This window comes from Zasmidium cellare (genome assembly GCF_010093935.1).
Source record: "Zasmidium cellare ATCC 36951 unplaced genomic scaffold M409scaffold_1, whole genome shotgun sequence".
Taxonomy (NCBI): Eukaryota; Fungi; Ascomycota; class Dothideomycetes; order Mycosphaerellales; family Mycosphaerellaceae; genus Zasmidium; species Zasmidium cellare.
In genome coordinates this window covers 1,929,719-1,949,002 of record NW_022986945.1, presented here as the reverse complement: position 1 = coordinate 1,949,002, position 19,284 = coordinate 1,929,719, and the positions used below count along the sequence as shown (strand labels likewise).

General features: G+C 54.1%; 6 protein-coding genes across 6 annotated transcripts; 3 read left to right on the top strand and 3 right to left on the bottom strand.

Moving 5' to 3' along the window:
• Window positions 1–472: 472 nt before the first annotated feature.
• On the bottom strand, window positions 473–4,278 carry M409DRAFT_62281 (uncharacterized protein; the record flags this gene model as incomplete). Its single annotated transcript, XM_033815103.1, has 2 exons — window positions 473–643; window positions 706–4,278. 2 exons carry the CDS (start codon window positions 4,276–4,278, stop codon window positions 473–475), a joined length of 3,744 nt encoding a protein of 1,247 aa, XP_033675039.1.
• Window positions 4,279–4,757: 479 nt separating this feature from the next.
• M409DRAFT_35324 (uncharacterized protein) lies at window positions 4,758–5,921 on the top strand (the record flags this gene model as incomplete). The annotated part of the gene is made up of 1 exon (XM_033810374.1): window positions 4,758–5,921. The coding sequence occupies one exon, from the start codon at window positions 4,758–4,760 to the stop codon at window positions 5,919–5,921; it is 1,164 nt and encodes a 387-aa protein (XP_033675038.1).
• A 283-nt stretch (window positions 5,922–6,204) lies between these two features.
• Window positions 6,205–7,203, top strand: M409DRAFT_16417 (uncharacterized protein; the record flags this gene model as incomplete). The annotated part of the gene is made up of 3 exons (XM_033803615.1): window positions 6,205–6,327; window positions 6,381–6,671; window positions 6,724–7,203. 3 exons carry the CDS (start codon window positions 6,205–6,207, stop codon window positions 7,201–7,203), a joined length of 894 nt encoding a protein of 297 aa, XP_033675037.1.
• A 908-nt stretch (window positions 7,204–8,111) lies between these two features.
• On the top strand, window positions 8,112–9,149 carry M409DRAFT_16416 (uncharacterized protein; the record flags this gene model as incomplete). The annotated part of the gene is made up of 3 exons (XM_033803614.1): window positions 8,112–8,199; window positions 8,260–8,442; window positions 8,506–9,149. The coding sequence occupies 3 exons, from the start codon at window positions 8,112–8,114 to the stop codon at window positions 9,147–9,149; spliced, it is 915 nt and encodes a 304-aa protein (XP_033675036.1).
• Window positions 9,150–9,575: 426 nt separating this feature from the next.
• M409DRAFT_62279 (uncharacterized protein) lies at window positions 9,576–11,954 on the bottom strand (the record flags this gene model as incomplete). Its single annotated transcript, XM_033815102.1, has 5 exons — window positions 9,576–10,598; window positions 10,653–10,759; window positions 10,809–11,313; window positions 11,365–11,731; window positions 11,794–11,954. 5 exons carry the CDS (start codon window positions 11,952–11,954, stop codon window positions 9,576–9,578), a joined length of 2,163 nt encoding a protein of 720 aa, XP_033675035.1.
• Window positions 11,955–12,486: 532 nt separating this feature from the next.
• On the bottom strand, window positions 12,487–15,501 carry M409DRAFT_49014 (uncharacterized protein; the record flags this gene model as incomplete). The annotated part of the gene is made up of 1 exon (XM_033811112.1): window positions 12,487–15,501. One exon carries the CDS (start codon window positions 15,499–15,501, stop codon window positions 12,487–12,489), a length of 3,015 nt encoding a protein of 1,004 aa, XP_033675034.1.
• Window positions 15,502–19,284: the final 3,783 nt, after the last annotated feature.

The window sequence follows — 19,284 nt, the reverse complement described above, 5'->3', positions numbered from 1 at the left end:
ATGTCTGGAGTTACTGGATCTTGTGCCGTAGAGGGAAGGTCCAGGCGGAGCGAATCAGAATCCTTCGGTCGAGATGGAGCTGAGAATGCGAATCGGCCAGGTCATGTGATGCTGATAGGGCAGGGCATTGTAAGACGGTATGACTTCCTTTCAATCATCTCGTATGGGATTATGGAGATATAGTGAGCCTAAGGGCATGTCTGGAAACAGCATGTCGATGCGGCGCTGAAGTGGAAGTCAGCATTGGCAATGTGAGAAACAATTCAGAGAAAAAGAAGCACATATGGCACGGCGATTGACTCTGCTTTCATATCGAAGAAACACGCTCAAACCATCTCAAAAGACAACCATCCCCATGAGTACGGAATACGAAACCACGGACTTTCCTGACTGTACAAAATTCCTCGATCAAAGGCCCGCAAGAACGCCGCAGTCTTCCCATCATACAACGTGAACCCATCAATCATCATTCTCAAGCACCAGCCTCAACAACCTTACACCCCTCACTAACCAACTTGGAAATATCCTCGTTCTTATGCGGAAGTTGCTGCAATGCAAACGCTACATCGTTCCATTGCCGCTCGCTCTCCGCACGCTGTAATCGAGGAGCCAGTTTGCTGGCCAGCTGTTTGGCGTGTTTGTCCTGCAAAATAGTGTCAGTTCGTCTCTTCTCGCGTGTGATGTAAGTGGATGTTGAAGACTCACCTTCTCGATGAAGCTCGTCAAAAACTTGACAATCTTCTTGAACCGCTCCTCTTCCAGCGATTCATCCGCCGACAGCAGACTGAACATGTCCACGAAGTGGTTGTACACCGCGTTGTCCTTGCCCGCCAGCTCGCCAAAGAACATGCGGCTCATCTCCCGGATACGGTCATCGCTGTCCTCGACGCATTTGGCCATCTCGCCTAGCTGGCCCTTGACCTTCACTTGTCCAGCGAGGATCAAGAAGGTCAAAGTCATCAAGCAGGTCCGCTTGACTTGGAGGCTGGCGTCTGACAGGCGGCGGTAGAGGAAGTCGGTGTTTTCGTCGATCAGGTGGTTGAAGCAGACCGCCATGTCGCCCAGGGCAACGACAAGGTTACTGCGGGTGATGGAAGAAGGCGACCTCTCCAATATAGTGATGAGCAGGCTGAGATTGGTCTCGCAATACTCTGAGCTCACGCACATGAGCTTGGCCATGCAGAGTGCCGCTTGTGCCTGCAGCTCAGCATTTGGATAAGACGTGTTGTTGCTGCATATCTCCTTGACCAAAGGCCCGAAGTGTGTAAGCAGTGACTGCTGGCCGTAGAGAAGCTCCCGCTCACGGACGTGTGCTATCGCGTCTGTGAAGTCGTCCTCGGTGGTACCAGCCATCAGGTCAAGCTCATCCGGCTCGTCTTCCTTCTTGCCGTTGCCCTTCTTAGAGGCTCCGGAGACGGCTCGACTGCCTGGGGCTTTCTTCGCTGATGACGGCGCATTGCTCTTCTCCTTCTCGGCTTTTCGCCGCTTGAAGTCTTGTTCACACAATTCAAGGTGGACAATCTGCTTTAGTGCAATGTGGCCGACAGCGAAGAGAAGCTGGGAGAGAGCCAATGCAGAGCCGCTGGCGTCTAATGGGTCTTCTTCTGCCTTCTGCTCTGGTTCGGCCTCTGCGGGAGCATCTGCTGGCATGTCACTCATCTCTACATCGCCGTCGACGTCCATCTGGCTGTCGTCGTCTGTCTCCGTCTTCGGTGGTGGACTTGAAGCCGACGCCTTGCGAGCGAAGACAGTCTTTGTCTTGCGTCGCACCACATCCGAGCACAGAACATCCGGGTGCTTCGAAAGAGCGTAGATAGCGCCAATCGCCTGCTCTGCCATGCCGTACCAGTCACGGCTATCACTCTCGATCTCGAGCAGACCAGCCAGGCGAACAAGTACTGCATGATCGTTGGGCAATCTTGTGCTTGGTCCGGCTTCTGTGCCTTTGACTGGCTTGTTGTTCGTCATTCGCATGAGTGCGATGCAAGTGAAGCGTGCGAGAACAAGGTCGCGTCGTCCGACGGAACCCAGACCGATGCGAAGGCAGGTCTCCATCTCTCGAACGACGATCTCAGGATCTGCGAGAGCCAGCATACCGAGCACGATAATTGCACCCCGTCGCTGAGATTTCGAAATCTCCTTCTTCTGAACTCCGTACACCTGCCAAAGCTTCTGAATGACCAGATCGTTTATCGCTTTCTCCTTCATCATGGTGGCCAAAAGTTGTTCGAGACTCGTCAGTTCCGCAGGCGAAGCACCGTAAGTCAGACTCATCATGTTCCTGGCAACATAGTTTGCGGCGTCATTCGGGCTGAAGTTGCCAGGTGCGGTGAAGAAGAGGCCCTTGTAGCATTCGATGAGATGCGTCTGCACGCCTTTGCCCTCATCGCTGTTGCCCTTGGTCCAGATCAAACGGAGCATCCGACGAATGCCAATCTTCGCGGTTTCAAGCTCGTACGCATCGGCTGTGACGAAGAAGTCCATTGCTTCAATGACCTCAGTCTTATTCTTGGACGACAAGAGCTGAGTCACATGCTCTGAGGCTTCATGAAGTGTCTCAATGAACCTCAGAGCCTCGACATAGTATCGTCTTGTCAATTGAAGTTTGTTGATGGCCTCGGCAGTTGCAGCTTCCTCTTGCGCCTTTTCCATTGCCGCAGCCAGCTCCTCCTCTGTTTGAGGTGGCTTTTCTGCAGGTTCGACTTGGGTCGGCTCGTTGAGGAGGCTTTCATCCACGGTCTGGTCATTCTCTGCACGTTCTCCCAGTCCAGGTGTTCCAGCTGGGGGCTTCAAATTCGCCAACTCATTCTCACAAGCCTCCAGTCGCTCGCTCCACTGCTCATGGCTGAGTTGTCCTCCATGAAGCACAGCAAACGGATGTGTCTCGAGCAACTTTGCAAGTAGCTTAATCGCGTTACGCCTGACATTGGACGACTTGTCCTCCAGGCTTTGTGTTGCGAGTTCTGCGGCTCGCTGCCGACGTTTTGGATATTTTGTCTCCAAATCGCACAGCTTGACATACACCTGGATCGCTCTGCATCGAGCATAAGGATTGACATCCAAGAATCGTTCTTCCAGCACTTCGAAAAAGGCGTTGATCTGTCCCTTATGCTCTTCCCTTCGCTCGCTTTCCTCGACCTTGGACAGCATGGAAATCAAGTTGCCACAGACTTCAAGGATCGCCATGCGAAGGGTGTAGTTCTCGCTCTCCAGTAATTTGGCCAAATACGTAACCTGCTTCTGCACAAGGCGAGGCGCGAGTTCAGAGAGTCGTGCTACGAATGTCGATACTGATTTCGGTCCCTTGTTGTCGTTGTCACTGAACTCTTTCGTCGACAGCTCCTTCATAACTTCCTCGGCCAGTTGCGGGTAATCGTATTGCTCGGCCAAGATGTTCAAGAACTCTGCCATGGGCTCTGAAAGATGCTCGAAGTACGTCAGATTCTGAACGATACTGGTCTGCGCGCCATATGCGTGTCCGTGGTGTTTAATGGCCACACAGAGCACCTTCCAAGCGTGCATCCGAATGGCCTGGCTCTTCACTCTCGTCTCGCTTTCCAGTATCAGATATGTTGGCCTTGTGAACAGTCCGATGAAGGTATCGCGCTCGCTAGTCGTCACGAAGATCTTGGACAGCTTGAGCTTCATGACTTTCGCCATGGTGTCCAGCGCTGTTTGGAGCTGCGCCGAAGGATCCCAGGTACCATCTTTCTGTGCTGCCTTGCTCTTCGCGCCTTTTGCACCCTTCCCTCTGGCAGGCGCAGCAGGCTTCTCTGCGCTCTTGGCTTCTACCGCTGCGACGCACCACTGCAGCAAGAATGCAAACATCTCCAGTATTTGTTTATGTTGCGCGACCTCGGTTTCTCCTTCCTGCTCTTCATGGTGCACGATCTCGGCTTCCGCGCCCAAAACGCTGATGACGTGTTCGAAGATTTTGCCAAGCGACGCTGATGGGATGAAGGAGGCCTGCCTAGAGAGAGCAAACAACTCAATGTCAGAATGGGTGTTTTTTGTGCAAGACTGTTGGTGTAAAGGAATTGTGGGCGCGCACTTGAGCAAAAACTGTAAGCTGTCAAAATTGCTTGGTTGAAGAATCGCTTCTGGGTTGTTCGCGATCGCATCGACTATGCCGTTGAGCACGCTGTTGATCAGGCCTGGTGTAAACGCATCGGGGTTGTTTTCGCAGTCAACAAGCGCGGAATCGGCCTCGGGGGTGGGGATCGCTTGGGGGTCGTCTAGATAGTGTGTGAGCGCATCGCTGATATTGAAGTCGGCCATTTTGGCGACGAGTATAAGTTGAAGAACACCAATTATGGGTGTCTGCTGTGGCAGTGTCGTCAAGTTCGCGTCTGGATGTTTTCGACATGGCGCTAGTGGCCGCCGGCGGTTTCCCCAGCAACGGACGCGCTTGCGGCGCGTGGTGCCTTTGCACCTGCAAACTCACAGTCTGAGGTTCACGTCCATGCGACATATCCGGGGTACATGCAACCTGTGGCTGATCTTGTGGTGACTGGAGAGACGAGGTGACCATGGCGACGGTCAGCAGACGGGCACATGAGTCCGTGGTGGTGCACGAGGACGAGGAGCATGCGCATCATGGCGAGAGCACCGAGGACGACACCGACAACCTGGACGAGAGCAAAGGCCCACTAGACGAGAGCGGTGGCACAGTCTCGGATGACGAAGAGGAAGAGGAAATTGACGATGCCATCCTGGATGACATGGAGCGCTTCGAGCAGAGCTTCAAAAACATTGGCATGCGTTACAGACTCATCAACCGCATTGGGGAAGGCACATTCTCCACCGTCTACAAGGCCCAAGACATCCTTCATGATCACTACATCAACGACTGGGATATGGATGCCGATAAGGAGAACCATGAGAACGATGCCGCCACGAAACAGACCAAAAGGCCCAAATATGTGGCGATCAAGAAGATCTATGTCACCTCCTCTCCCAACCGTATATTCAATGAGCTGGAATTGCTCAAAGACCTGAGGGACTCGCCGAACGTCTGCCCTCTCATCACGGCCTTTCGCCATCAGGACCAAGTCATAGCCGTCCTGCCTTTCTTCCAACACAAAGACTTCCGAGACTACTATCGCGATTTCACCACAAACGACATGCGTGTCTACTTCCACAGTCTCTTCACTGCCTTGAAAGCAGTACATGAAGCCGAGATTATCCACAGGGATATCAAGCCAACCAACTTCCTATACTCCCCAGCACACAAACGAGGTGTGCTGGTCGACTTCGGGTTGGCGGAGAGAGAAGGCACCGACTATCAGCAATGCTTCTGTGGCCTCCCCGAGCGTGAGCAGCATAAGAGGGAAGAGAACTCCATATATGCTGCGAGCTGTATAGCTGCTGCCAAAGCCGGTCAGCCTCTGCCACGACCATCATACCCAAAGGAGGACCAGCGCTCGTCACGGCGCGCCAACCGTGCAGGAACTCGAGGCTTTCGTGCGCCTGAGGTGCTGCTCAAGTGCACAGCACAAACATGCCGGATCGATGTGTGGAGTTGCGGCATCATGCTGTTGACCTTCCTCTCCAAGCGCTTCCCCTTCTTCCACTCGGCTGACGACATAGACGCCTTCATCGAGTTGTGCACAATCTTTGGCAAGAAAAAGATGAAAGACACTGCGTTGTTGCATGGACAAGTCCTACAGACCAACATCCCAACCATCCCCGAGAACGGGCACAGCTGGGAGAAGATCTTGCTGTGGTGCACATCACGCAACAAGAGGGATGACGGCGGCTTGACACCCGAAGAGCACGACGCCGTATCATTCATGCAGTGCTGCTTGCAGCTGGACCCTAGAAGAAGAATCACCGCTGCGCAGGCATTGCAGCATCCGTGGCTGACAGCAGACGCGGAATCAGCGCCACCGAGTAGCCAGGAGAGCGAAATGGTGGATTGACGATGGAAGGCATTGGGACGGAGGGCTCAGCATGTGCGAGCATACTGAACGGCGTTGTTGGGCGGCGGCATTTTCATGGACAAGGCAGATACCCATCATGTTGCGTGTATATACTTTGCGTTGGCATTGGAGTTGGGCGAGAATAGAATTCGTAGAGGCCGTCACAAGTGATGTTCATCGACCAGTTTCCTCAGCCAATCAGCGCTGCCTTTAGTCATGACCTCAATGCTTCAACTCGGTGGCCAGCAGACTCCGGCTTCATCTCCCTCGCACACAACCCACCATGGCTTCCAAACTCGCCCCATGGGCCCTCAGAGGCAGTGCGCGAGCCCTGCGCAGTGGTGTCAAGGAGCAGCGACGGACGTTCCAGGTGTCGAGCGCATCGCGGAGTGCCTCGCTGATGGTGGTATGCACAAGGAATCCGATCACCCACACAGGCTCTTCTAACAAACCATCTAGCACCGCGACACGCCCGAAAACAACCCCTCGATCCCTTTCAAATTCAACGCACAGAATGAGGAACTCATCAAGGAGGTCCTCAGCCGATACCCCAGCCAGTACAAGAAGGCCGCCGTAATGCCCCTGCTCGACCTCGGACAGCGCCAGCACGGCTTTACCAGCATCAGCGTCATGAACGAGGTGGCGAGGCTATTGGAGATGCCGCCAATGCGCGTGTATGAGGTGGCGACTTTCTATACCATGTACAACCGGAATCCCGTGGGTAGATTTCACGTACAGTGCTGCACGACGGTATGTGGGAGAAGAAGTGAATGTCGCGAGGGACATAGCTAATACAAGGCAGACTCCATGTCAATTGCGAGGCAGCGACGGCATTATGAAGGCCATTGAAGAGGAGCTAGGCATTCACCACGGCGAGACGACCAAAGACAACATCTTCACCTTCACCGAAGTCGAATGTCTCGGCGCCTGCGCCAACGCACCCATGGTCCAGATCAACGACGATTACTATGAGGACCTCACACCCGAAAAGACCAAGGATCTCCTCCGAGCATTGAAAGAGGCCGCAGAGAAGACGGGCGCCAGTGGCTGGGCACCGGGTCTGGTAGGCGACAGTGGCAAAGATCAAGTCTCAGGACAATCACCAGGACACCAGATCAAGCAAGGAGGAGAAGGATACTCAGCACAAGGCGCAAAGATTCCGGCGCCGGGACCATTGAGCTCGCGTATCTCGTGCGAGAACTCGGCAGGCCATACGAATTTGTTGGAGCTAGACAAGTATCCTACACCGGAGCAGGCGCTGCGAAAAGATGGTGCGCTGTAGAGCAGGTATACATGTATATGTAAGAATACGAAGCAAACCATCGGGACTCGTAGCGTGGCAAGAGAACACAACATGCGGATACCCCGACTTCACGCAAGCCACCTCCGCGAGACTGACCACTACCCGCATCTGACGTACATACAATTCCCGCACGACATTGCAGCAGAAGCGCCACGGGGTAGCTATCACAACATTTATCCCAAAATGAGACTTGAAAACAGAAAAACCCAGCTCACGTAGTCCCCAACAGAACCCTTCCCAAAACGCCCACACTCCACCCCGAAACCCCATCCACAATCCCTCACAACCCCAACCCCATCAACCCGGTATTACAAGTGGTATAGCCCCATAGTCCTCAAATGATCAATGGTGCGGCCGTGACTGCTCGCACCCGATTCAGCCCACGGAATTGGTGCCCTTCCCGGCGAGGTGAAACGCCGTCCGGGCGCCAAATTTTGGACGCCACCAAATAGCGCACATGGCTTGTGGTGAAACTCACCACACAGACAGACATGCACGAGCAGGAGTCTGGAGTATTTCGATCTTCCGTTTGGTGTGGTCTGGTCTGGTCGGTCTTGGGTTAGGCGATGGGGCTGCGTTCTGGGCTAGGCTTGGACCTTGAGTCGTTGGAGCGCTTGGGGGATGGGCCTGGTATAGAACCTCTGTGGTAGAAGGTAGGTTTTCTTCTTTCCTTTCCTGTCGACTTTCTATTTGTCTTTTTCGACGACGATATAGACCTTTGATAGGTTTCCTTCATTACATTTCTTTGGCTGCCATCTGGAGAGACGACTGGACTTGTCGATATTCATTTGATTTGATTTGCTTTTTTCTCGCGGAGTCACTCGTTCAAAGACGCTCGTTTAACGAACCATCACCACGACGATTCGATCATATCGACAGCATTCGAGATGCAGTACACCGCCCTTCTCCTCGCAGCCTTGACGGCTCTTTCGACTGGCGTGTCCGGTCTTGCTCTACCGGCTCTTTTCTCTAGAGGTCGGTGTTCATCCCTACATCCCATAAACAGAACATCACTAACACGTCTCGATGAATCAGAAAAGTGTATCGAAGACCTCCCACAATACCAACAAGCCAAAGCGAACCAATCCACCATCTTCGGCCTCCAACTCGCCGGCTCCGCCAAAGACCAAGACGAACTCGACACGACGTGCTCTGATCTAAACGATGGAGCCTACTCGAAATGGAAACAGGAAGGCCTCGTCCTGAACGCCATAACACGTACCTCTCCCCCTCCCGCACCCTATCCAAACACCACACCACACCACTAACACTCTTCCACAGAACCAATCTGCAACCCCCCACACCCCCCAAACGCAACCCTCACCCTCCCCAACCTCGCCACAGCGAACACCCACCTCCTCACAGCCCTCCTCCTCACCGCCTTCCCCTCGCAAACCACAAAATCCTACCTCTGCACCACCCTCCGCTACCCCCTCCTCGACAGCCTCCTCCTCAACTCCGACACCATCATCGCCACGCTGTGCAACGCCACAACCACCCCGCAGGCCCCGCAGCCCTTCACTTCTCCGGCGCAGGAGGGAGAGGAGGAGAACAGCACGGCGGTAGCAGATCTGCACACCGCCGCCGCGAACCTCTTCGCGTACACCTACGCCTCAGGCCTCACGACGCCATCCGCCCTCTCCGCGGCATGCGCCTCCGCTTCGGCGCGGAAGTCAGCGTGGGGAAAACTCATGCTAAACGGTACAGCCGTAGAAGAAGTTCTCTGCAGCATAAAATCTCCTTTGAAAGTCGACGTTGCGAAGGCGAGGATCACGGAGTGGAGCTCGCGGTGGTTTGGGACGGTTTTGGGGGGCGTGAGTGATGCGGAGGGGTTTAAGGGGGAGGTTTGTCGGGGGTTGAGTTGTGGGGCGATGGGGGAGGTGGGGTTCGATGGGGAGGTTGTTAGGGGGGTTTTTGGGTGTTGAGAAGATAGGAGGGGATGGGTGGGAAGGGATGGGTTGATTCAGTTCTTGGCCTTGATTGAGGACCTAAGAGCCGTTGACGATACGAACGGGCATGTACATGTACAGATCAATTTCTTCGATTCGCCCAGCTCACGAGTAGCTACAATTCGTCTGCTACTTCTTTGCTCCACTTCGTCCCCACGTATGATATGCTGGAGACGCTCCATCATGACACAAACGAGCACTGTAGGTGTTCCCTGATTTCGATCTCGTTTGTTTTTGAGCTACACAGCCACCGACATGCAAAGAGCTATGTACACCACGATATCTTTCCTCGCAACAACGGTATCGATCAGTATGACTTCCGGCATCAGCATCAAGGTCTTTCCCCCTTTTAAATTATTCTTTCCTTCGCTCAAACGCCCTCAACCCCCACCCCCTCCCCCATCAATGCAACGCCCCATTACTACTCCCCCAAAGAATCGTATTCAGCACGGAATACGGCGAATGATCCTCCTCGCCCAGCACCGTCCCCGTCATCTCCGAATTCGTCGGCGTGAAAATCTGACTCTGCTCCAACTTCAACGCCCCACCATCGCCGCCACTGCCCACCGACGTCGGCGTCGTGGTCGACGCGATATTATCCATGAAGCTGGAGCTCTTCGGTTCCTCGATGTGGAGTTTGCGCAGGGCCGCGATGCCGCGTTGGACGGGCGCGGAGATTTCCGTGGGGTCGACGGTCGAGGTCACTTCGGTCATGAGGGTGATGAAGCGGCCGATGAGTTTGCGGGCGCGTTCGTTGCGGGTGTGTTCGCCGAGGATCCCGAGGAGGAGGGCGGAGCTCAGGGCTCGGTGGACGGCCGCCCAGGATTGTCGGGCGAAGAAGGTGATGTTGTTGAGTCCGAGGAAGGCTTCGACGACGTTGACCAGATTCTCCACACAGACGGCTTTACACGCCTTGACGACCTCGCTGGACGATCTCGGACTGAGAGCCGGACGGCAGAGCTCCGACATGGCATAACTCGTGTGCAGGTAAAGGGCCCAGTGTTCCAACGTCTCCTGACTCGTGCTGCAGGTCCTCGAGTCCCGGAGGTGATCGCTAGCATCCCGCATGACGTGTGCGATTTCCTCGCGATGCGTGTTGATGCGTGCCAACATCTCACGCGAGCTGGAGACTTTGGCTCGGTCGCGGACGATGTCTAGCGCAATCTTGCACATGCGGTACATCGACGCGTGGTACGAGGAGACTTGGCCGAAAGTTTGGGGCATTGGCATGGTGTTGACATCGAGTGCCGCGTTGCGATCGTAAGTGATGGAGAGGAGGCTATCCTGCCAAATGATCGCCCACCAGACTTTCGATCGAGGAAGTACCACGTCTGGCGTGATATGTGGTGGACATGCTTGGTGTAAGCCTAGGCCTTGAGCAAGCCTTATGGTCAAGCCGAGCAAAGACCAAGCAGTTCCTGCGTTCTGCGCAAAATTAGGAACAGGCCGTTCAAACGGCGCAGCTGGGTCAAGGCGTACCATGTTGTTGGTCATGACATTGCCTATTATGAGCAGTGCCTGAATGCTCTCGATGTGAGGCTGAGAGAGGAAGTTTGTGAAGCGCAGACATTCAAATCCACAGCATACTGCTTGAAATTAGCGACCACATGCCTCTCATATTTTGATCGTACTCACCGTATACTTGCGATGTAAGCTCGCGTTCTTTGCGTGTCAACGCACTGCACTGAGCTCCACTGGCCAGAACAGCAAAAAGCATACCCAGCCAGTAAAAGCTCTTGCCGTAAATGGTATGTTCAGTCACACCGTCTTCGGGATCTGCCATCGAGCCTCGAGCCACGAGAAAGTTTGTAAGGTCCGTTTCTAGTTGTGCCAAATCAGCTATGCCAGGATATATAACATATCCCTTGTCTCGGTAACTCGCGAACAGGCTGAGCATTTGCGAGTCGCTGGGCAGTGCTCGAGCTAGTTCTTTCGCGCGTTGTAGAGATCCGTGCGGCAAGCCCCATAGGTCGACGAAAGGGTAAGTGGCGGATTCGTTGTCGAGGCCGAAGAGTGGCAGAACAGACTTGCCCAAGAATTCTTGGAGTTGTGTTTGGTCCGAACCGCTGGGAGCTTGTCCTTGGCTGAGTGCATATAGCATGGCAGGTACAGAACCACCGCCGAGATGGACAATCTCTCCCTATAACAACGCTTAGCTCTAATGATGACTGAAGAAAAGATTCATGCTTACCGACTCATTCTTCGTATGAAGCCCATGAACATCAGTATGCGACTGATGCCGCTGCCCATCCGCAGACTCATCACTATCCTGATTCCCATTACTCTCATTCGCATTCCGTCTAATCTCACGTTTAAGGTCCGCGATAGAATTCTCCAGACCATTCAACTTGCGACACAGCATATCGAACTCCGCGCGACCAAGCGTAACAGACCCAGCACCCGGCGCAGAGGTCTGCAGCTGCGCATCCTCCGCCGGCCTCACAAGAGGCGGAGGCGCATTCTGGTCAACATTCTGCCGCTTGTTGGGTGGATGATAAGAGCACAGTTCCGGATGATCTCGGTCTCGACACGTCTGACAAGGCCGCGAAAGATCGCATCTGCTCCCAGAAACATCAGCGCCGCCGTCCGTGGCAAATTTCTCCATCATCAAAAAACTCACTTCACCTTCCTCTGCCGACACGGATAACAAGCCTTATGCTCCCTCGCCTTCCGCTTCTTCCTCAAAAAATCATCCACTTCGGCCTGTGGCGGTATTGCTCCCGGTGCTGCTGCTGCGGCGGCGGCGGCGGCGTCCTGGCTGTTGTACGGTGGCGTCTCCATCGCTGCTAATTGCGGATCCATTCCTATGCGTCTATATGGGCCTCAAAGAATCATGGCAGTTCGTTCTCCCTTCGCGATGACCTCTCCGATCTCGTCTCGTGGGAGATGGCAGTCCCGGCGCCACGGAAGTTGGCTATGAAACTGGTCCCGAAGAATCGCCTGATGGTGATCGCGATTTTAGCCCTGCTCCCGGTTTCTGGTGTGACGTAGCGATCTGTTTTCCCGGCGACCAGGTGCGCTTCTATCGTTTGATAGCACGCGAGTGGGCGGACGTGTGTGTTAATGTGAAAGGCGAGGCTGGTATGGATGCGAAAGATCGAGTGAGGTGCTGAGTCGAATGTCGGACGTCTCCACTTTGCAGGTAAGCGCACGGACCAAAACCTTAAACCGCCTTCCCGGTGAGATAAATTACACAGTGGGGATGGAAACATGGAAAGACAAGACCGTGGCGTTGGGAGTCTGTGAGTCTCTGGGCATTTCATGATTCTTCGTGGTATATCTGATCAACACGCTTAACGCTAAAGACAGCAAATCACTGATCCATCTCTTCATCCGAGTCCTCTGCAGAAGATTGTGCAGGTTTCTGGACCTTCATGCTATCCGTTGTCTTGGACCGCTTGAGATCCGCTGGACGAGCTCTGGCCTCCTTCAAAGCACGCTGATAATCCTCGCGATTCATACCACTTGCTGGTGATGCGAAACCGCTGCCACCACCTGCTGTTGCAGCACTACTGCCGGCAGGAATCTCCTCAGCCAAGCGCTCGGCGACGTTTGCATCATACTCCCTCTCTTGCTCGCGAATCGCTTCAGGGTCAATCTGGCGAGCAGCAGCAAGGAGATCAAGCGACCCATCATCACTCTCGTCATCATCGTCCTCGTCATCCTCCTCTTCGTCCGAAGACGTGTAGTGCAGTTCGACTGGCTGTGGAGCCGCTGAGGGTGGGAAGGCGTGAGGTGATTCTGGCGAGACCGAAATATCATCGTCCACATCAGACTCATCGTCGCCCATGGAGTCGTCGCCGAAGGGGAAGCCCAACGCTGGTGGCAGTTCGGAAGGAGGAAGTTGCTTGACATTTGTCGCCACAATTTGCTGTTTATGCATTGCCCCGCGGATTTTGCGACCAGGACCAGAGTCCTTCAGAATGCGGGCGAACTTCTCGGGAATTCGCTTGTTAGGAAGGTTGTCCTTAACAGAAGGTGCTGAGCTTTGATCAATGCGGGCGTGGCGACTTTCCACCGCGATAGCGAAATTGTCTGCGGGCCAAACGCCGCCAATGCCGGTGACTTCCATCTCTACGGGGTCGAACTTCCTCTTCTGAGATTCCATAGGCGAGCGCGGTGGGAAGGAAAGCTCCATGGAGGCAGGTATTGGGTTATCGCCGATGTCCATGGGCTCTGGCAGTTCGACAGCTTCGGCCAATGGTCCTCGCCTCTCAAACAAGCCAGCAGCTGCGGGTTTTTGGGGTTGTCCGACGGGTGTTGAGGTGACTGTGGTGTAAGGAGGCGCGTTAGCATTTCCGATCGCTTTGCGGTCCCCACTGAGATCCGTGCAGAACCGGGCATTGTTGTAGAAGATAATGGGTCCATCCTCTTGCTGCTTCTTGCGTCTAGTCGATATAGTACGAATTCCCGAACTGGTCATTCCTGAGGAGTCTCCCGCGAGGGGCATGGGATAAGGGGACTCTTCACTATCCTCTTCCTCTTCCGATGAGGATTCAGTCCTATCGGTGCTATCCTTGTGGAAGAACAGTGGGGTGTACACAACCTTGTTCTCCGCCTGAGTGCGTGCAGACTTTGAAGCACCAGCCTTTGCATGAGAGGTGCCAGATCGATGACTGTCACGGTGGGATAGCTTCGGTCGCTTGCGAGGGCTGATACGGTCAGGAGTGTCGTTGCTGGTACGCTCGTTCGATGAGCCTCCTCCACTGCTGCTTGTCCGCGTCACGGACTTGCCCCCTTTCCATCTAACCTTTCGCCCATCGTCAGACAACTCAAACTTGGAGCTCATCTCTGTCAAAGCCTTACGCACGAAGTCTGCCGTGACGTTGATGGTATGCAATTGTGCCATGTTGATCAACAGGTTGAGGTAGACCCAGCCATGTCCTTCCTCGGGTGAAGTCGATGTTGCTGGATCCGGAGGGGAAAAGCCCAAGTGACGCATATATCGGATGTTATCCGCAGGTACTTGCGCGCGGTCTGGGTCAAGATCAAGTGGACGGGTTGGCCTTTGATCACCATTGTTTCCTTTCGCGCGTAAAGCTTGTTCGGTAAGAGGGTGTGTTGGCTTTTCCTGGGATGACTCTTCCACCGAAGGCTCGTTTTGGCCGCCTTTGTTTTGAGCTTCCGCCAACTCTGCGGCGTCGCCTGCTTTTTGGCTCATGATGTGGGCCTCACGGAAACCTTCCAAGCCACTCCTCTGGCCTTGCGCTTCGTTGGCCGCCCTATCTGCTCGAGCCGCCATATGTGAGACTTCTTGCTGCTGCATGGGATGTTGGTGTGCTCCGAGCATAGCGCCTTTGCCGGCAAAGATCTGTTCAAGACGTCGAACAACAAGCTTCTTCTTCGCACGTTCAGTCATGTTCGTTGGGTTGGGCTGAGGTAAAAGTCCTTCGGGGATGTGATGCAGGTAGGAATGGATGTTCTGTCGACGAGACGCCGTATTCACTCCACTCTGCTGCTGCTGCTTATTATACCTCGTCTCGCCGCCGGACAGCGCGGATGAACCTTGACCAGAAGCCGACATGGATGCATAGGCAGAGTCGGTGTTTTGTAGAGATGTCTGCGATGATGCGGTTTTATGCGTCGGTAGCACTGGTAAGAGACCCTCGTAGCCGTTGGCTGGGAAGCCGTTGGTTCCCAGGCTGGATGCGAATTTGCGCAAAGTCTCCTCCAATTCGCGCTTCTTCTCTGCCGGCAAGCCATGTATCCTGACTTCGAACAACTTCTCATCGCGGAGGTGTGAATCGTGGAGTTTCTCGTACTTCTTCAGCCTCCTCTTCAGCTTCTTGTTCTCAATCGTGAGATCATCGATGACGCTGCGGAAGTCCTCTGTACTGCTGCCATCTGTACCCAGGTGCATAAGACCAGTTCGCAGAGGCAAAGAGTTTGAACCGTCGTTGACTCCAAGAAACTGTCGCATCTGCTGTTGGGCCTCTGGCGGGGTCTCGGACGATGACGAGTTGCGCATGAAAAACGGAGGGTCATTGTCGGCAAAAGGAGCGCTGTTGTCGCGCACCTCGTTGTTGGACCTTTCGAACCACTTTTCAGCATTGCTGCTCTCGCCAGAACTATCTCTTCCGAGCGGTTGCAAACTGGATGGCGAATCGCTGGAACCCTTGGAGCCATTCATGGAGCCATTTACCTTCCTCGTGCTTGAAACGGGGCCATCGCTGGAAGAATCGCTCGGCTCTCTCGCTGGCGGTGGTTTACGTCGAGGCGAATGCAGAAGGGATACAGAGCGGTGAGCGGGTGGTCGGCGAGGGTTCGACGTCGACGATACTGGCGGCGGTGTCATGACAATAGTTGGATGGGGGAGTTGGTCGGCCATCAGTTGGTACAGGGAGTATTACGGCAGTTCAGGATCCATGTGTGTTGCCCCAAAGCCGGTGTTGCAAGCTCAGGTGACTCCGGATGGACAGGACGGTGGTAGTAATGGCGGTCGTGGTGTCGGTCGAGTATGCCTGACGTAGATTGCCGAATTCAGCAAGGCAAAATGTATGAGGCAGAGGATGGGTATAGATGGGGGAGCGGGTCCCAAGGGCAAAACGCCTGTGCCAGTACTGCTCCTGCTGCAATCGCGATCCGTACGTCCCAGGGTGGTCAGAGTGCAGGGAGTGGATGTCAGTAACGTGCCATCAGTCGGCGCATCTCACAGTACTGGGGACATCGAGCCCAGCAGCCAGTTCACTCGCGGAGATGCGCCGGCGCTGGTGAGATACAGCGGGCTGGCAATCGGCGAGATGCAAGGCAAAGCGCGATGGTGGTCAAGCGACATGGCTGCGATCCTCGATTGCCCTCCAGCTGGGCCCGTCTGCTTTCGATCTCGACTCCCGCCAAGATGAGGACAGACGTCGTCGAGATCGAGACCTTAGCGGCCAGGGTCCATCGGCCACGGCTGTCCAGGCATGGACCACCACCACCGTTGCAGCGCACAACACACTTCACCATCGTCGATTGGTCGCGCCCGCTCTTACACACCCATCCAGCCAAGTCTATTAATTGCACAGTCCGCTGGTCTTGTGCGATGATTTGTCTCTACCAACTGCTGCAGTCATCCACCCACTTCATGCGTCCCTCCGCGCAATATCCACAAGACCATAGCCAGCGGGTGCGAACGCTCCTGCAAAACCGAATTCCATCCTGCAGTTCGCATCACAGCTACCATCGACGTTCTCCTGTTCTGGCCGCGGCGCTTGCTATGATCCATCGATCCAGAATAGGGGCGGATGCAGATGTCTGATGGCTATGTCGATGCAAGCTGCACTTTGCGATTTAGGCCAGTGAAGGATGAATGGATGCGGGCCGCCGTGAGCGTCATCGCGCCTCAGACCAATACGAGAGGAGAAATCATCGACGATGAGCGCGTGAGGCTGTCGTTCGCGGCTCTGCGGCTATTCCCTCTCCCAAAGGCAATTCTCCGACTGGACGCTGGCAGACTTCTCCATCGACGTCACCGGGACCATTCTCTCTGTCGGCACTCTCTTCACGTGCAGTCTGGTCTTGAGATCGACACCACGTTGGCTGTGAGACAGCACCACAATCGCTGATCCGGCTCTCGATTCGAAAGTTAGGGTGGTTCATGATGACTTCTGTCCTACGACAGAGAAATCCTCCTCTCCCTTTCACCGCTTCACGAAGATGTCATGGCTTGATGTTAAGATTGCAGGGGGAGGGCCCTCTTCTTGAACGTGCGCTTGCCGCATCACAACAGCAGGTTCTGCTGGTGATTGCATTATTAACTGTTCGATCTGTTGCCGTGTCTCGCACACCTCGCACAAGCTGAGCGAGAACCATTGCTGTCCGAACTTGCATTCTGATGGTGAAAACTCTATCAGAGTTGATGTGCTGACTACTCCAGATCGAAGATTACCTTTCAATCGGGTGTGCCTCAGAGAGCTGAGTTTGGTATCAGCTGCGAAGATCGTGTCGATTCGAGCTTTCCAGTAAAACTTGCAGCAACACGTTACTGCTCTGGTATGATTGAGCTACAAGTGTCTCCTCTTCATCTTCATGACCTCGATATCAGCATCACATGAGCTTCCTCGTGGTCTCCGTTCGGCTAGTCAACTTGACCTGAATCAATTTGAGGGCTGCGAGCGATCCAAGCATCGTAGGCACCATAGGGTAGGGAAGTCTCCAATTGCTACATTGGCTGATGTGTGTGGGACAAGAAGATGTCCGAATCAAAGGCGTCGTCGAAGCCCCCATGGACAAGATGAAGTCGAAATAAGGTCGCTCTGTCCTTGAGAAGTCTATGCTTGGCACTGGCCTTTCCATTTCCACCAGCTCGCGTCAAACTTGAAGAAACAAATCAAAGCGATGGACAAAACATCTCCGAGGAGCAACATTGGCCGTGTACGGCGCCTATTGGTGATTTCAGCTGAATGATGCTAGACCTCACTAGCCCTGGTGCGCCGACATGGATTATTCTCCATCCAAAAGAACGACTTGGCCTCCCTTGAGTTCGACGACATCTCACGACTGGACGTCGCGGCAAAAGACGCAAGCAAGTTGACGAAAGGCAGTCAGTTCAAAGCCAAGATACCGACGATGCTGGAGATGGTATTCACGACAAAATCGATCAATTTTGAACCATTCTCACGAGCGCGATCGCCGTCTATTCCCGCGTGCTGGCTATCTGGTGAAGCTAGCAGGCTACAGGTATAAACTTGATCCTAGTCATGTCGCTAGAAACAACCAGGCAGGCCTGTCTATCAGCGTCATCATTGTTCAGTCAGCTGGACATGGCATATCCCAACGACCTACAATCTCTCCCAGGTTCGATGATGACACCTCCTCTCGACGTATTATTATTAGGCCTCAAGCTGGGACTGGACGGGGAACTTCACAGACAACAGACACCTCTCCACCCAGAAAGCCAACGATCGTACAACAACAGCTCTCTACCCAGCAACTCGAACTCGTGCCTTGACCTTCTGGACACGACGTTTCAGCTCAGAACATCATTGCCCGTCTGACACATCTGACCTACAAACGTCTTCACCTCTGACCTTCGGAGCCTGCATTCATTAGAATATTGGCTCCTTGTAGAGCCTGGAAACCTTAGAATTCGTCCTAACGACAGAGCAATCCTTTCCAGACGAATAAACTCCCCATGGACGAACAGCTGTAGACACAGCGGACCCGGCACGAAGCCGCTTTTTCTGTGCTTAGGTAGAAGGAAATCCTCCCCAGCTGGGTCGAAGGTTCATACTCTAGTATGTATTGCTTTGATGTCACAATCAAAAGTTGCACTATCAATCTCAAAAAAAAAAAGTAGATGAAGTTCCAGAAGCGTACAGATGAACAAGTTCTCCTCGGGTTGACATTTCCAAGCATTCGAGACTGGGGCATAGATCGGATACTGCGGCTGTGTATGTTACGGCAGACCAGGCACTTGGACAAGGAATTCTTGCGAGTGCTCCAGTTCATGGTGAGATCACATCTCGTCGCGACCATCAACAAACAAGCCTAGCTACAAGCATTCTCTTCACTGTCAACAATGCTGGCTCAGTGAAACTGGCGTAGTATGGTCAGTAGAACCAAGCAACGAAGTCATAACCCGCGTGAAGTGGTGCCCTGGTTCGCCAGTGCCATGGATGAGGTGTCGTTCCGAGCAGCAACCCGGTCTCAGCCTCACTCATCGTTCGTCCGAGCAGCTGTGGCGCTTGGTTGGCGCCGTAGCGTCTGTAGTGACAAACGGATCACCGCACAACTCGCACCGCGCTCCCAAAAGATCCTGCGAGAACGGCAGCCTGCAGTCGTCGTAAGTAAGTGACTTGATGTGACTGACCTCTTTCACGTGTGGCTGCCTTTGTCATCAGGCGAAGGAGCAAGCCGATTACGCAGTTCCCCAAGGCGCAATGCCCAGACATCCGCCCGCGCCGAGAGGTGACGAACGCGCCATCCGGGCTTCTCTCGTATAGTTATATCCTCGTCGCTCAACATCCTCTTGCTGCCATCCATCGCCGTCGACAGTGATTGATATCGCCCATCAATTCTCGCGGTCGTCCATCGAGAGAGAGAGTCGGCGGAATCGCGCGCTAGAGCAAACACAAGCTTCAGAAGCCAGCACAACCTACTAGACTCGAGGAACCAGCCAAGAGACGAG